The 15283-nt window shown below is 42.4% G+C and overlaps 2 protein-coding genes across 4 annotated transcripts; both read right to left on the bottom strand.

The window, feature by feature from the left end:
• Positions 1-2264: 2264 nt before the first annotated feature.
• Positions 2265-8242, bottom strand: LOC129088979 (zinc finger protein 420-like). Of its 2 annotated transcripts, none has more exons than XM_054596276.1 (7): positions 8150-8242; positions 6970-7172; positions 6763-6855; positions 5465-5560; positions 5158-5268; positions 4924-5053; positions 2265-4819 (listed from the first exon to the last, which is right to left on the bottom strand). In XM_054596276.1, exons 1-7 carry the CDS (start codon positions 8175-8177, stop codon positions 2943-2945), a joined length of 2538 nt encoding a protein of 845 aa, XP_054452251.1. In that variant the 5' UTR covers positions 8178-8242; the 3' UTR covers positions 2265-2942. The 2 variants fall into 2 exon arrangements, with proteins under 2 accessions (XP_054452251.1, XP_054452252.1); XM_054596277.1 differs by having other exon boundaries at positions 8078-8236.
• Positions 8243-8783: 541 nt separating this feature from the next.
• On the bottom strand, positions 8784-13367 carry zgc:171422 (uncharacterized protein LOC100001353 homolog). Of its 2 annotated transcripts, none has more exons than XM_054596290.1 (7): positions 13187-13367; positions 12425-12627; positions 12041-12133; positions 11860-11952; positions 11647-11757; positions 11412-11544; positions 8784-10437 (listed from the first exon to the last, which is right to left on the bottom strand). In XM_054596290.1, the coding sequence occupies exons 1-7, from the start codon at positions 13188-13190 to the stop codon at positions 9041-9043; spliced, it is 2034 nt and encodes a 677-aa protein (XP_054452265.1). In that variant the 5' UTR covers positions 13191-13367; the 3' UTR covers positions 8784-9040. The 2 variants fall into 2 exon arrangements, with proteins under 2 accessions (XP_054452265.1, XP_054452266.1); XM_054596291.1 differs by having other exon boundaries at positions 8784-10434.
• Between the last annotated feature and the right edge of the window lie 1916 nt (positions 13368-15283).

The raw sequence follows: 15283 nt of genomic DNA, 5'->3' as shown, positions 1-15283 counted from the left end.
AATAAACAATAAACCTGCTGACTGTGAGGGAGGCTCCAATGTGCATTACGGATTCATTTATCTTTTTATTTTCTTTGCACGGAAGGGAGTGCATGGGGAAACTGATCTAGATTATGTTTTTAATGGTTTAGAACATCTATAGTGAGAAATCAGATAATGCATTGTAGCCTATTGTATACTAGACATGCTAGATGCAATGTAGAAAAAAATAACTTCACACAAGTAACTTCAAAGTTAATGAAAAGCAGCTGACACATCTTGGAAGCATTTTGTATTCTCTTTATGTAGAAGTCTATCTTTTTTGTGAGGGCGGGGCTTGAGTACATCTGGTTCACTTTGGCGTGTGTGTGTGTGTGTGTGTGTGTGTGTGTGTGTGTGTGTGGGGGGGGGGTGTCTTCACTAATTTCCCCTCGGAAGCAGGAAGAGACACAGCGCCACCTAGTGTTCCTCGTGGGCAGATCTTGGAGAGGTCTTTGGAAAGGGTTTCGGTGTGCAGTCCATGGAAGGACGCAGAGAGGTGTGGGCGTGGGGCGTTCACTTGCCGTGGGTTGGACGCAGCGCCGTTGCTGTGGACTGTGTGTGTCTGTGTGTGTGTGTGTGTGTGTGTGTGTGTGTGTGTGTGTGTGTGTGTGTGTGTGTGTGTGTGCTCAGACTGTGGGACTGCAGGGCCTGGCCTGGACTCAGATTTTCCAATGAGGTCACTGTTTCGGGGAGTAAAAAGCTGTGAGGAGAGACACAGCGAGGGAGGGAAGGAAATGAAAGAGGGGGGGTGGAGGGATGAGGAGAGAGAGGTGGTGTTGGTGGTGGTGGGGAGTGGGGGCATCTGGTAATGATCTGTGTTTATAAGCAAGCTCTCATAGTAAATCTGTTGGATATTTGGCAGCTGTCGGGGTGCGTATAAAGTGCGAAGCCTGCATTTCGAGATAACAACAGCCCCTCATCAGGACACCACCACTATAAAAATCTTGAGGAATTCATTAGCCAAGCACTTAAAGAGTGTTTTTAGTTTGCACTGTGAACGCGGGCGACCTTGTTCAAAGGAGGACCTTATAGTGGGCATTTTTACAGTCCTGAAACTGGCAGGTGGGACTGAGATCAGTGAATTACCTCAACAAGGAGTCATTAACTTTCACACTGAGGGACCCAAAGTAGTGCATGTCCTCAAAAAGGTCAAGATAGAGCTCCGTTATATGTAAAAAAGACACATACATACTTTCTAAAGCGGAGAGGTTCTGCATAATGTCTTCTTGGGCACAGCCAGTTGGCAGACAGGACGGAGCACGAGTTTCCACAGGATCCCGACGTTCAGTGGAGAAGATTAGTAGCAGAGAGAAAGAAGGAATAGTGCTGAGTGCAGACAGTGTCTCCAGCATGACATTGTCTTTTTGTGTGGTTTTTCACATCTTGTAACATTTAACACACCACCACCACAGTAATCTTTGGGGGTTGATCTTCCTGTGAATGGCAAAGATTTTTGTCTTTTTCCAAATAATATGGTTAAAAAACTATGCATAAGTGACCACGGGTGAGATGAAACACTACATGGAACATGGGGAAACTGAGGAGTACAGAAACTGCTCGTCATCTAGCGGAAACATGAAAGTCGATGCAGCACACATGGAAGAGATTAAACGCAATGTTATGATACGACGCAAGACTTCATCTGCCTGAGGTCCAAGTTAACATACAAGGCACTGGGAACAGTGGTGGTCCAGATCAAACTTTACTGTTTGCTTAAACTGGGTTTAAGTGGCAACAGGCAAACAGAACAAAATGTGAAGAAGTGTCTTTGTCATGGCTTGAACCACTTCAGTCTGCTAGGCGCCAGTCAAAACATCAGGAAATTGCTGGCTAATCATGATTTCGAACCACGCCAAATGACGGGAAATTGGCCGGACCGACTTCCACTGCACTAGTCCCTATGACCCTTTTGTCTCCACAGACATGTTTTGTCTCTAGTTGGCAGCAAAGCAGAGTATACATTGTTAATTCTATCATATATTTAAAGACTTATGTTGACCAACGGCCACCACTGCCTCACGATGCACTTACAAGTTGAAAAATGGTTACCAGTCACATACTGCCATCTAGTGAAACCTTCTGATAACTTCCACCACTGTCCACAGCTATTCCTGAGAACTCTTGCAGATGGCTCCCTCTGTTAAATAGATTAAATCAACATGCACCATGTATAACCAAGGTCATTTAATTTGAAATTTACAAACTTCGCAAAACATAATTGGGGATATATATATATATATATATATATATATAAAAGGCCTACAGGAAAAAAAAAAAAAAAAAAACTAGAGTCATGTTGAATTAAATGTTACCATCATTTTATCTTTGCAATCTCACAATATTTGTCTTTCAGCATATTTACAGAGAGCTAGAATTTCTATCACAAATGAGGCCTTTCCAAAAATATATATATGTTTTCACCAATATTACAGCTTCTAAACAAACAGCATCTCACCCAAATAATATTCAGAATAACGTCCAAACATATTCATGCATAAGAAACTGATTTTCAAAAAAAAGAAAAAGAAAAAAAAGAAAAGCTTAAGGAACAGCTTGGTGGGGAATGAGGGAAAAGAACGAGCTTGTGCAGATGTTAAAGAAATGGTTCCATTTTTTGTAAAATACACTTTTTACTTTCTTGCTGAGTTAGAGGAGAATATTGATAGCACTCTCATGTTATTATCGGCAACTAAGCAAAATGTCAAACCAATACTTCAAATGTTCAAATAGTCCTCGATGATTGGCTAATGTGCCTACTTTTAATTTACAGTCAAGAGAAAACTTTACTGTACAGCATCATTCTGTGTTCCTTCATGTATTGCTTCGTTCAGTTGGTCCGGTGCAATTGTAGCCTAACTGCCAAACGCAGGGTGTCAATATGTGTGTAAAACGTTCTGCTCCAGATCGCCCTCAAGCCTGACTCAGTTCATGTTAGAGTGGCTCTTCAGGTGCCTCCTCAGGTGGTTCAGACAGGTGTAGGTCTTGGGACAGATCTGGCAGTGGTACGGTCTCACCCCTGAGTGGTTCAGCATGTGCTGTTTCAGCACACTTCCGTCTGAGAAGGCTTTCCCGCACTGAGTGCACACGTACGGCCGCTCCCCTGTGTGCACGCGCATGTGCACGGTCACCTTGTGTGCCATAGTAAAACCTTTGCCACACACCGTGCACTTGAATGGCCTCTCTCCCGTGTGGGTGAGCCTGTGTGTGCGCATCGCCCCCATCTGGGAGAACGCCTTACCGCAATCGGGGCAAACGTGCGGCTTCTCGCCGGTGTGAACCCTGGTGTGACTCCGCAGTCCCCCCGCTGTGGAGAAACACTGCGAACAGTGAGTGCACTGGTAAGGCCGCTCTCCCGTGTGCGTGCGCATGTGCTGCTTCAGGTCGTAGCGGTTCCGGAAGCCGCGGCCGCAGACCAGGCAGCTTTCTGGCCTGTCGTCGTTGTGGCGCAGCTCGTGGTTGGCCAGGCATTTTTCGGACAGGAAACACTTGCCGCACTCTTGACACTGATAGGGTTTCTCGTGGTCGACTCTCTGGTGGTACTTCAGCTCGCTGATGCCAGGGAACGTCTCATCACAGTATCTGCACCTGAAGCGATGGTTGGGACTGTAGGGGAGCTGGTGGTCGCTCATCTGATGGTTCCTCAGCAGGTGGGCCATCTTGAAAGTCTTTCCACAATGAGAACACTCGTATTTTGTCAGCAGCTGGACACACTGATGTCTCACCCGCTCGTGTAGAGACCTGAACTGACACCCGCACTTTGTGCAAATGTGGGAGGCATTTTTACACTTCCTCTTCCTGTGCCTGGAGAGGTGAGCCTCCGTGCGGAAGGCTTTACCGCACTGAGAGCATTTGTAAGGCTTCACCGCGGTGTGGAACCTCTGGTGCTCGAGAAACTCAAAACGATACTTAAAGCTCCTTCCACACAGTGGACAATTATGTGTGACCCGTCCTCGTGGGTAGGCTGCTTTGACAGATGTTTTTCTGGAGGACATAGACGCCAAGGAATTCCGATGAGCTGAGCCACTCTTCCTATGTTTACCTCTGCTCATTAACTTGGCCGTCTCCATGTCGCCAACCTCTTCGTGTCGATGTTGATGTTTGGTCAGACACTTAGAGGAGATAAAGCTCTTCCCACACTGCTTACACTGATAAGGCTTGTCATGATCTACCTGCTGATGATACTTCAAGTCACCAATCCCTGAAAAACCTACCCCACAATGGCTGCACTTGAAGAGGCGGCTTTGGACGTGAGTGAGCAGGTGCTCTTTTAAGCTGCTAGACTTTTGAAAACTTTTCCCGCAGTGCCCACAGTTGTAGTTACGGCCACGTTTTGGGCAGTGGTGCCTGAATTTGTCCAGTGAGGTTGGAAAACTGTTCCCACATTTAATGCACAGATACGCTGCATTTTTGCATTTCCGTAGCCTGTGGCCAGCCAGAAGAGTGGCCGTTCTAAAAGCCCTCCCACACTCGGAGCAGTTGTAAGGCTGTAGCCCGCTGTGGACTCTCTGGTGTTCGATGAGGACAGAGTGGTGCTTGAAGCATTTGTCACACTCGGAGCATTTATGCGTCCCCGACTGCTGCCCCCTGCGAGGAGACGACGAGATATCGGCCCTCTTTGGTGATTCGGGAAAGTCAGTTGAGGTGGAAGGGTTCGTGGACAGCTCTTCGTCGAACATGACAATCTGAGGGACGTCGTTATTCTCGTCGTCACAAGCACTCTGGTGGGACGCGATGGCGACTTCCAGCGATGGAGGGAGAGACAGAGAGGGAATGAGAAGATCATCCGACTGAAACGGAGCTGCAGGGAAAATATGAGGAGAAAAAGTGTTAATAGAAACAGTCTCACTTCTTCTTCAGCTAATACATGATGAGTTTTTCTTTTTATAACAAACGTGCACATACCAACACTACACTTGGCCAATTTCCCGTGGCACTGTTTGCTTTGGAGAAGAAATTTAAGGTCATCTCCATTTGAGACACACTGCATGTATTCCTCTAGGACAGAGGGGGCAGCACTGATCCAGGACGCGGTCTGTATAAAGAGAAGCATGAAAAAATTATTTTTGAATTTCAAGTTGAAAGGTCTCCTAATTTTATTGACTTTATTTACTAATCCTTCAGAAATCCTCTTTGTACCTGTTTGAAATCTGGAATTGGCAGCAGCTCCTCCAGTCTGGTGAAGAATTCACAAACCAGAGTCTCCAGTGCTGTATCGAAGTCAGGGCCATACTCCACTGGAAACACATTCTGTCAGATGGAAAAAAACAACCAGACACCTTCAGCACACGGAAATATCCTTTATGATCAGAATGGCAATATCAACATTTGATTTTTCAAATTCTGTTGGGTAAAACTGTGATAAATAAATGGATTTATAACATTTGAGTTCTGGCAGATCATGTTATTTAAAGCTGAAAAAATGAAAGCTTTTATTCATTTTTACCTTGAGGAAGTGCTCTCTGCCATCAGTGTCTTCAATGAGGCCTTGCACCAGCTTCATAAAGTTCGCCTCTGGTGCCTCAATTACAGGATCATTGGTCTGGGTTAGAAAACAAAACACCACAGACAGATAATTATAGGCAAAGTTAATATGAAGAAAATATGAGACAACCAACTAGGGCGGACATTATCTTCGTTATGATTAATTCGTTTATCGTTTTGTTTAATCAAAAAAACATCAGGAAAAAAGTGAAAAATGCACAAAACAATTTTCAATGTCTTCTAATTGATTGTTTTTGATCATTCTGTCAGAAATCAATCACTTTCTGTCCACACCCATTTTTCCTTAATGTTACCCTTTATGAGAGTGTTAGACTGGGTTTGATTAACAAGACTTGCCAACCATTCAGGTGACAGGGATCCTCAAAGTTGTATAGTATAATATTGGCCGACCTCTCAACCAAAAGACACAAATCTTCTTCAAAAATAAACATAGCAGTATGATTTTCTTATCATCTGGAAGCTAACAAAAAAGGTTATCAACTATTTCCGACGCCTGACCCAGGGCACCACTGCAAGTCCATCTGTTTTAAAGACATGTCATATAGTTCCTTGAAAGAAAGCCAGGAAAAGTCCCCGTCAGGAGAGGTGTTCTACTTCTTAGATAGTTGTGCAGCGCAGTACAAAGTCGAAAACCGATGCCTCAGCTTGGAAGCATGTTGTAACTTCTTTGCAACTGCTCATGGCAAAGGATCATGTGATGTGACGTTTTGTGGTCTGGCAGCTAGAGTTAGTTTACAATGCCCTTTTCAGGACCAAACAGACTCTAAATTAATTGTACCTTTTTGCTGAGCTTCACCCACTAGAGTGCAAATTCCAAATCAGAAAGATTCAGTTAGAAGAACAAAAGTACTGGGACAACTCTTGTAACACCATTTTGAGGTACTTGAAATTGTGGATAACCTTGTTTGTTAGCTTGCCAATGATCAGAAAACCATAATGTTAAGTGTATTTTTGAAGAAGATATGTGTAATGAGATGGGTCAGCTTTGAGGGCCCTTGTTTCCAAAAATGGTTATTCATTCTGTTTAATCAAACCGCGTGATAGCACGGACATTGGTTTACATGAGAAAAAATAATTCACCATCATATGTGACAAAAAAAAGCAGCAAATCCTGATATTTGAAAAGTTGGAACCAGTTAATGTTTTGGCATGTTTGCTATAACATTTAATCAAACGCACAATTACTGTATGAGCTGACTAATCATTTGAGTTCTTCAACAAATCAATTAAAACACTCACCTCCTCAATGCAAGAGGATCGGATCCGGTTGAGGTGGCTCTCAACAGCCTTGAGATCTTCAGGGTGTTCAGAACGCAACAGCTCCAGAGTTGTCTAGAGAAGAATTTAATTCACAATTAAAAAAATGTACATGACACCCTTTCTTGAGTGTTTTATTTGATGGTTCTCTTTCTAAACATGATTGATTTAAACATTTTAAATACATACCCTCGCTCTCAGGCCCAGTGAGAGCAGTCTCCCTTCTCTTTTACTCATCAGTTCAGGTACTGCATCTGTTACCATGGACACAAACTCCTCCAGTTTCCCATAGTGCTTTATGTTCCGCTGCCGTACCACTTCCCACATCACTGCTGACATCAGCCGAAGTGGTGGGACCAGGAGGGCCAGCGAGGACAGAGGGACACTGAATTCTTCAAAGACAAATTAGTTTGGGTCAAATAAAAGCAAGATGGGAACCTTGTACTGTTAAACTGCTAGTACATATGCCCAGAGGTCCCTAAATATATGATATGTTTTGACGTTGAAGGTGTATAAAGAATGGATTTTGTGTTATATGCAAATATTCATTAAAACTAGGTCTTATTTTGGTATTATTTTGGAGAGTATCTAATTACTTCTTTTTTAACAAGAAGGGGAATAGACTCTAGTGCTAATGGAGACAAGCAATACATTTCCTAATCAGTACAGCATCTAACTCTCAGCCAGGCAGACACACAGACATCCGCGCGCTCTGTTCACTCCCCTCCTGCATCATCCCTGAGGTGAACAGGATGGTTAGAGTGGGAAACACAGCACAGCAGGGTGCTATAATACAATGCATTTGTGTTATAACTAGTTCTGGATGTTATTGTAGTACTTGTATACTTAAATATACCCGCTCTGTGCGTTTAAACTGTGCGAAACGGCCCAGGAGGTAACTTATAGGTCGTAACGTTGTAAAAACATGACCAGCTTACGTTCACTGTTAGCTCTGTTTCTAATGACCTGGCTATTGCTTACCATCAGTCAAACCCACCAAACACTTGGTTGCTTTACACACATTAAAATAACCATCTTTGCCTGCAGTAAAACGTGTCCGACCGAAAGGTGTTGTTGAACACGAGACGCAGCGTTGAGGAGGCTATCTCTACCAGACCAGCCAGGAGGCCGCTGCTGCTGCCCGGGAAAAACCGGCTTATTATCGGGAAAAACAATTCTGGTTCCAGGGATTAGTCGAGGCCTGTTGAGCCTGGGCTAATCCTTCGCTTTAGCTATCCAGCTAGCCGCATGAGCGATAAATATACTGTTTTGCCGAGTATCGTAAGCTAATACATACCCGTGTCGTTCATTTTGGATTTCTTTAATAACGATGGAAAGAGAAATAATTATAAAGGACTATCTTTCATACTTTCGGTTAGCGTGTTAGCTAGCCGCATACGGGGCTTCAGGCGCCAACTTCTTCCTGAAACACGTTGTTCATTCTGGGGGAGCGGTGGCCCAGTCAGTGTCAGTTTGTAACAGCGAGGCTCGTTTTGCTCTGCGGGGCAGCCCGGATACGGTAACGCCAGTTCTCCCTACTTTCAAACGAGATGCACCGCCTCTCCGGACAAGCAAGTAACTAAATCTTTAAAACAATACTTAAACTTGATAAAATATGTTTTCTTATATAACATTTGTGTTTTAAATGTCTCGTCTAATCATATAATTGTAAATTAATAGATTTTCAATATATATTTGCAAAAACTATTAAAAAATATAGATTTCAAATCCAAATGGGATTATCCTGCATAAATCAATGTGCAATAAAAAAACAAACAAACAAAAAAAGAAACAGCTTGTGATACAATCTCGAAACCACCCTATCAGGATTACAGTAGCTATGTATTTCTTATTCATTATAAATATGATTAATGATCACAAACATATATTAATATTGTGCAAGAGCACTGCAGGATGTTTCATGTTGGATTCAAGCACACATTTTGCTGCAGTCAGAAGCAAACACAAAGAGCACACCATAGCTTAGTTGTATTATATTGCAATTTATTATTTTGGCTTGTCAGAAAACAAAAACTAATACATTTAAATGTAATTGAAGGTACAACGGGAACATATCTGAAAACGCAGGATCAGGAATAGGTCATTAAAAACAAGAACTTTAGCAACATAGTCCTTACAAGAGAGGGTGAGTGCTATGGAAGCTATTCCACCGTGCATTAAAAACATTGTTATCAGTACAGGCTGGCTACATGAATAAAACATTAATTAGATAAAATGTTATATATGGTAATCAATGGATTTAAACAGTCTGGTTTTGCACTACACTGTGAGTTTTCAAGTGTCTCTTTAGGTGATTGAGGCATGTGTAAGTCTTTGCACACATCTGACAGGCGTAGGGTCGCACCCCTGTATGATTCATGGTATGTTTTTTCAATTCGCTGCCACGTGAAAAACCTTTCCCGCACTCACAACAGATGTAGGGACGCTCTCCCGTGTGAACGCGCATATGAAGTGTCACTTTGCTCGCCATGGTGAATCCCTTCCCACATACAGCACACTTGTACGGCTTTTCCCCCGTGTGAGTGCGTCTGTGTATCTGCAGTTCGCCCGCTGAAACAAAGGCCTTCCCGCAGTCAGAGCACAAATACGGTTTCTCTCCAGTGTGGATCCTTATGTGGATGTTCAGGTTTCCTGACACGGAGAAACGTTTCCCACAGTATGTGCACTGAAACGGCCTCTCGCCCGTGTGACTGCGCATGTGGAGGTTCAGGTCATGTTTGTTTTTGAAAGCTTTGCCACAACGCACACAAATCTGTGTTCTCTGTTGCCTGTGGCGCAGCTCGTGGGCTGTCAAACATGCAGCAGAGCGGAAACATTTCCCACACTGCGTGCACTGATTGGACAGCTCAGGAGGATGAATCCTCTGGTGGGACCTCAGCTCACTCATACTGGGGCACACTTTCCCACATTGTCTGCACGTGAAAATGCGGCTCTGGCTGTGAGTCAGCTCATGCTTTCCCAGCAAGTGCATTGTCTTAAATCTTTTTCCGCACTGAGAACAGTTAAACTTCAGGACACTATGAACACACTTGTGCCTAAATTTGTCCTGCAATGATTGAAAGCTATTCCCACATTTGATGCAAATATAAGCTGCTTTTGTGCACTGTGTCCGCCTGTGAGACGACAGGTCAGAGGTCCTCCTGAAGGCCTTTCCACACTGAGAGCACTTGTAAGGGTTCTCTCCAGTGTGCAGCCTCTGATGCTCCAGGAGTTCATAGCGGTAAATGAAGCACTTTCCACATTGAGCACATTTGTGTGCAACTCTCCGCCGTGGAGGGCCAATCACAGAGCTGGACAATACAAGACTCTCAGGGGATTTGGAGAGAGCTCTGCAGGTGTCTGACGCCCCGTCGTCATACTCCTCCACAACATGAACATCAGGAATGCTGTCACTGCTTTCCCCTCCCCTTGTTTGTTCTGCATTGCTGTTGTCCAACACATTTGTTTCCTCCTCAGATGGCCAACTTAAATCCTGTATCCCCATATCTCCAACCTCCTGGGGAGAAATCCCTTCAGATTCTTTTTGGTTCTGAAATGTTTGTGTGTTAGATTCTACATCTTTGGTAGTGGTCTCTCGCAGTGAAGGAGGGAGAGACAATGATGAGAAGAGTTGCTGCTCCGACGGAGAGGGCACTGCTTGAAAAGAGAAATAAAAAAAGTGAGAGATTTATTTAATTACATTTGGTACCAATTAAGGGTGTACAATTTCAAAGTTTCTGTAATAAATCTGCAATGGGGCTGACATCAATTTTTTTTGTCATTAACAATTAATCTGTTCATTATTTTTTCAATTAAAGCTACTACAAGGAACTTTCATTTTGTGTTGATTTTAGCAATCCCTGTGGTAGTGTTTCCGAACACTTGATTCCCCTTAGAACACCTCTTATTTTACTGCAGCAGGGTCTGACAGTCTGCTCTGCTCAGTCCTGGTTCTGTTGTTGTTTCTCCCAGAATGGGCCTCCAGCAGGTGGCGGTGTTGGCTCAAAGTGAGAAGCAGCTCTGCTACTAGCCAGATGGGGAGACCCTGCCAGGCGCGGAGCCCTCCTCCTCCCACCGGAGCTTCCAACTGCAGGTCTAAGGTGGCAGCGAAGTTCGGTGGTAGCTGCTGAAGGCCCGGCTGGGGTCTTAGCTGAAGAAGTGTCTGCTGAACCTGCCCGATTTCATCAGATTTTGTAGGGAACCGACCCCTTTGGCACCAATGACAACCTTAAGAATTACTATTTACAAATAGCCAGTCTTCTCGCTGATGGTCTTGTTTACTCATGTAGGTCATGTAGAAGCATCAGTATGAAATTGAGTTCCAAAACCAGTTAAAAGTTCCTCACAGTAACTTTAATGTTAAACCATTTTGTTTACACTTGTCAGTAAATAGTGAACAATGGGTTGTTTCGTCCAACCAACTTGGAAGATTTTAATTAACAATGATATACAAAAAAAAAAAGGGAGAAGAAAAATCTCCTCACATTTGACAGGCTGGAACCAGCAACTGTTTAGTATTGTTGCTTTTGAAATCACTATCTGATGAATGGATCATCAGTTCATTGACAGATTGTTTCAGCCCTAATATGCACATAAAACCCCTGCCTGGTATCCCAGGCACACTGACTTACCACCGGTATCCATCTCGGCCATTTTACCACAGTGGGCCTTGCTTCTGAGCAGTACTTTGAGGTCATCTTCTTTGGACACACACTGCATGTACTCTTCTAGCACAGAGGGTGCATCACTCATCCACCCTGCGGTCTTTATCAAACAAATAAAATGATCATCTCGATGGACAACAAACAAACAACCAATCTCTGGAAATGTTTTGTAAACTGCAATTTCTTTGGTGTAAGGTTTTACCTGCTTAAAGTCTGGTATGAGCAGCAACTCTTCCAGTTTGGTGAAGAACTCACAAACCAGTGTCTCCAGAGCCGTATCAAAGTCAGGTCCAAACTCCCCAGGAAACACATTCTGTGTAGTGGAACATTTCAACCCAAACCTCATGTTACTGCATCATATGACAAATCAAACAAATTTAATGTCCAAACCAACTAGGTGAAAGCAGAGACACACCATGAGGAAGTGCTCTCTCTCTTTCGGGTCTTCCAGGAGTCTTTGAACAAGCCTGACGAAGTTGGCTTCAAGAGCTTCATTTCCTGGATGAACCTGTCAAGAAAAATATATGCGCCTAAATAAATTAGCACAATGCTTCTAAAAACAGACAAAAATGTCCACAATTAAGAAAGTCACACACCTGTTTAGAGCTAGATGGTAGGAGGCTGTTCAAGAGTGTTTTAACACCTCTGAGATCCTCTGACTGTTCAGAACTTAACATCTGTAATGTCATCTGGAAAAGCCATCAAGCAGGAGACACTGACAATTAAGAAAACTCAAGAATACTGTAGAGTACTGGTGATTACTGTGTGCAATGACAATAAAGCCGAATATTATCAAGAGAACTTTTATATTAGCTAATATAATCCTTGTGAAAAGATGATGAAAGCAGCAAATCCATAATCAGACAAATATCAGCTAGTCAAAATAAGTCTGACATGATACAAATATAACTTCTTAAAGCTAAAATCCACAGAAAATGAAACAATCGTATGTTGATATATGTTCAATCACTACCTCTTACCTTTGCTCTTAAGCCCAGAGTTAGCAGTCTCATCTGTCTGCCTGTCAAGATGTCGGGGATGGCTTCAGTTACCAAGGACACAAACTCCTCCACTGTCCCATAATGCGTGATGCTCCTCAGACGAACCACCTTCCACATCACCGCCGTCATCACCCTCAGAGGTGGAACCAAGAGCATCAGTGAGGAAGGGGGCAGGGGGCCCTCTGCAAGGGGGAGCATCCTAAATAATATTGCACTTAAAGTATGTGGCCACACCAGAAACAGAAAGCATCTATACCATAAAGAATAGTCTCACGATTGTTGGCAGAGAGATGTACTGAGAGAAGAAGTGATGAAAACACAGGCTCCTTTCAGCAGACAGGTCATACAATGAGACTTAAAACACACCAACAAAGTGCATCTTTTTGCACACATATACTGTCTGATCAGGTCATATAAACCACATTGAGTACGACATTAATAGCAAAGACATGTATCCAACATAAAGAATGTGACAGTTTTCTAGCCTGTTGATGTGACTTTTACTTGGTTGGTTACTCATGGAAAACCTTAAACATTATTCTTATATTAAGTCTTCTGTTCATGATATAATAAAAAATAGTGTAAACTGCATTACTTTCCCCTTCACGTTATATCTAACACTTGCAGGAATGATTATCACTTTAGTTTATTAAGTCAAAGCTAGGAAGTTGATGTTAGCAGGTAAGCTAATAATCAGCTAATAACAAACCGACATGGCCCCAGAAAAATACAAAACGTTACCCATTTTATTCCCCCGAAGAGCTATGATAGTTGAAATGACACTGAGGAATGTTTCCTCATTAAAAAAACATATTTCTCCTGCAGTTAATATCTGGGAGAATGAGCTTCTAGGTAATCCAGCATCTCGCTGCAGCTGAACTCCACTTCCTGAATTTTCTTCTTCGTGTTGTTTATTTCGGTTGACAACTTGACATCCTGTCGCTTCATCGCCACCCATCGTCTGCTATTTACGGTTCACTTCCGGCAACATTCAGTGGTAATATAATTTAATATCATCATTTTATTTCAAAATCTGCCTCGAATTATTCATTTACCTTCTTATTAACACCTTAAAGAAAAACAGTCAGCATATAAAGTCAAAAATAAAAACACAAAGCTCTCCAGTTAAAGGTTGTTGGCCTTTTACAGTCTTTTGTCCTCTCCAAATGTACACACAGCCAGAGTATCCCCTGGCGTTCTGTAGATACATGAATCCCCCGGTGGTGGCGGTGAAGGCTTTCTAAAAGAGAGGGCCCACTAGCTATTCATCAGAAAGAACGGAACCATGGGAAAAGTAATTAGATAGTGCTTCATCATACCATCTGGCCAGCGTCAGCCACCATGTCACCAAGTAAACCCCCGCAGTGAATGTTGAATGACAGCAGGCCGCTTGTGTACTTAAAAAGGCTATTTTCTCTACTCTTGTTTTTTTTTATTCTCAGCCCTTTAAGTGAGGCCATCCTCGACTGTTACTCGATTTTCACCACTAACAGCCAAAAAGCAGCACAGGGCTAATAATTTACAACTCAGCTATTACGCAAGTTAAGTTTCAATTTAGTAAAAGTAGCCAATAAACCTTATAAATAGTCTCCTAACCTCTGGATTCGCCATTTTGAATTTATTGTATTTCCATCACAAGAAGCCACAAGGTCATAAAAGGTGATCAAATCAGTTGTTGCGATTTTAAATCAATAGGATGAGAAAATAATTCAAACGTTTGACTAGTTTTTTTTTGGTGTCTTTTCGTTGTTGTCTTTTTTGGCATTAATAGGCTTCCATAAAAAACACTACCACAAATTGCAGAAAACTAGTCAAATATTAATAAAAAAAACACAATTCGTCTTTTTTCCCCTTAACTGGTATATTTTCTTACTAATTAAGTCTTCAAATAATAACCAAAATAATAATCCCAATTGACAGATTTAAAGACAGAGATTATGTTGAAAAAAAAAGAATTACATTCCCATTGACCTATTTGACTGATGATGACTCGACACGCATGTGACACACGACCTTCGTTTGACTAAACGTTATTTGAATAAATAGCCCACAAAGAACATGCAATCCAAATCAAATGTCTTTGTATTAGAGTTTAGCATGTCTACCTTATATGTAGACAAATCGTAATGCATTACATTGACATTGCTGCGTTTTACTGTGTGCTGGTGCATTTTGTAATTAGACATAGTGCCTTTTTAATCTTTTTAAAAATGTTTGCTCTCTCTGATCAAGCTTTAATCTCCGCCACATGTCCAAACGCTTAAAAATCAGATCAATTACCAAGTCACATTCAGTCAAGTCACATTTTTCTGGCACTTTACGCACAAACCCAAATTAAATTCAAAGTAAGCATCTGTCTATTATGAGGATGGATGGCAGAAGTATAGCGTGTGTGTGTGTGGTAGGCGTGTTAATGCATGTATGTCCATGTGTACTGTATGTACGTGTGTGTTTGTGTGTGTTTGTGTGTGTTTGTTTGACAGAGAGAGAGAGAAAAAGAGAGAGTGTGTGCATGTGTGTCTGTGCGTGTGTAATTAAAACAAGTGATTTTTTTTCTACACACAGATTATCCCTCTATCCCAGCTGGTCAGAGTCGGATTTGACCACCCCGACAACCAGAGAGAGGAAATCTCTTTGGGGCTAAATCCAAATTGGCACCCTTGATGATTTTTTTTTCCAAACTGAAAATGTGGGAGTGCTCGACTATCAACTTGAAATCAGAACACAATAAACCATTTTTTTTGGAATACAACAACCTGATCCTCCCTTGGAGACAAATGCCAAAAAGAAAATATCCAGTTTCTTTTTATTACAGCTGTGCCCTATTTATTATTATTT

The sequence above is a fragment of the Anoplopoma fimbria genome, chromosome 3, assembly GCF_027596085.1.
Source record: "Anoplopoma fimbria isolate UVic2021 breed Golden Eagle Sablefish chromosome 3, Afim_UVic_2022, whole genome shotgun sequence".
Lineage (NCBI taxonomy): Eukaryota > Metazoa > Chordata > Actinopteri > Perciformes > Anoplopomatidae > Anoplopoma > Anoplopoma fimbria.
The sequence above is the reverse complement of the archived record's forward strand: the minus strand, read 5'-3'. Positions and strand labels throughout refer to the sequence as shown.

Coding starts and splice junctions, on each gene's coding strand:
- zgc:171422 (XM_054596290.1), bottom strand. Junction 12,134..12,424: donor CTCTGGGCTTAAGAGCAAAG/GTAAGAGGTAGT, acceptor TGGCTTTTCCAG/ATGACATTACAGATGTTAAG. Junction 11,545..11,646: donor TCATACCAGACTTTAAGCAG/GTAAAACCTTAC, acceptor TGTTTGATAAAG/ACCGCAGGGTGGATGAGTGA.
- LOC129088979 (XM_054596276.1), bottom strand. CDS start 8,177: ATGCGGCTAGCTAACACGCTAACCGAAA. Junction 7,173..8,149: donor AGCTAACACGCTAACCGAAA/GTATGAAAGATA, acceptor TTGTCTTTGAAG/AATTCAGTGTCCCTCTGTCC. Junction 6,856..6,969: donor CACTGGGCCTGAGAGCGAGG/GTATGTATTTAA, acceptor ATTCTTCTCTAG/ACAACTCTGGAGCTGTTGCG.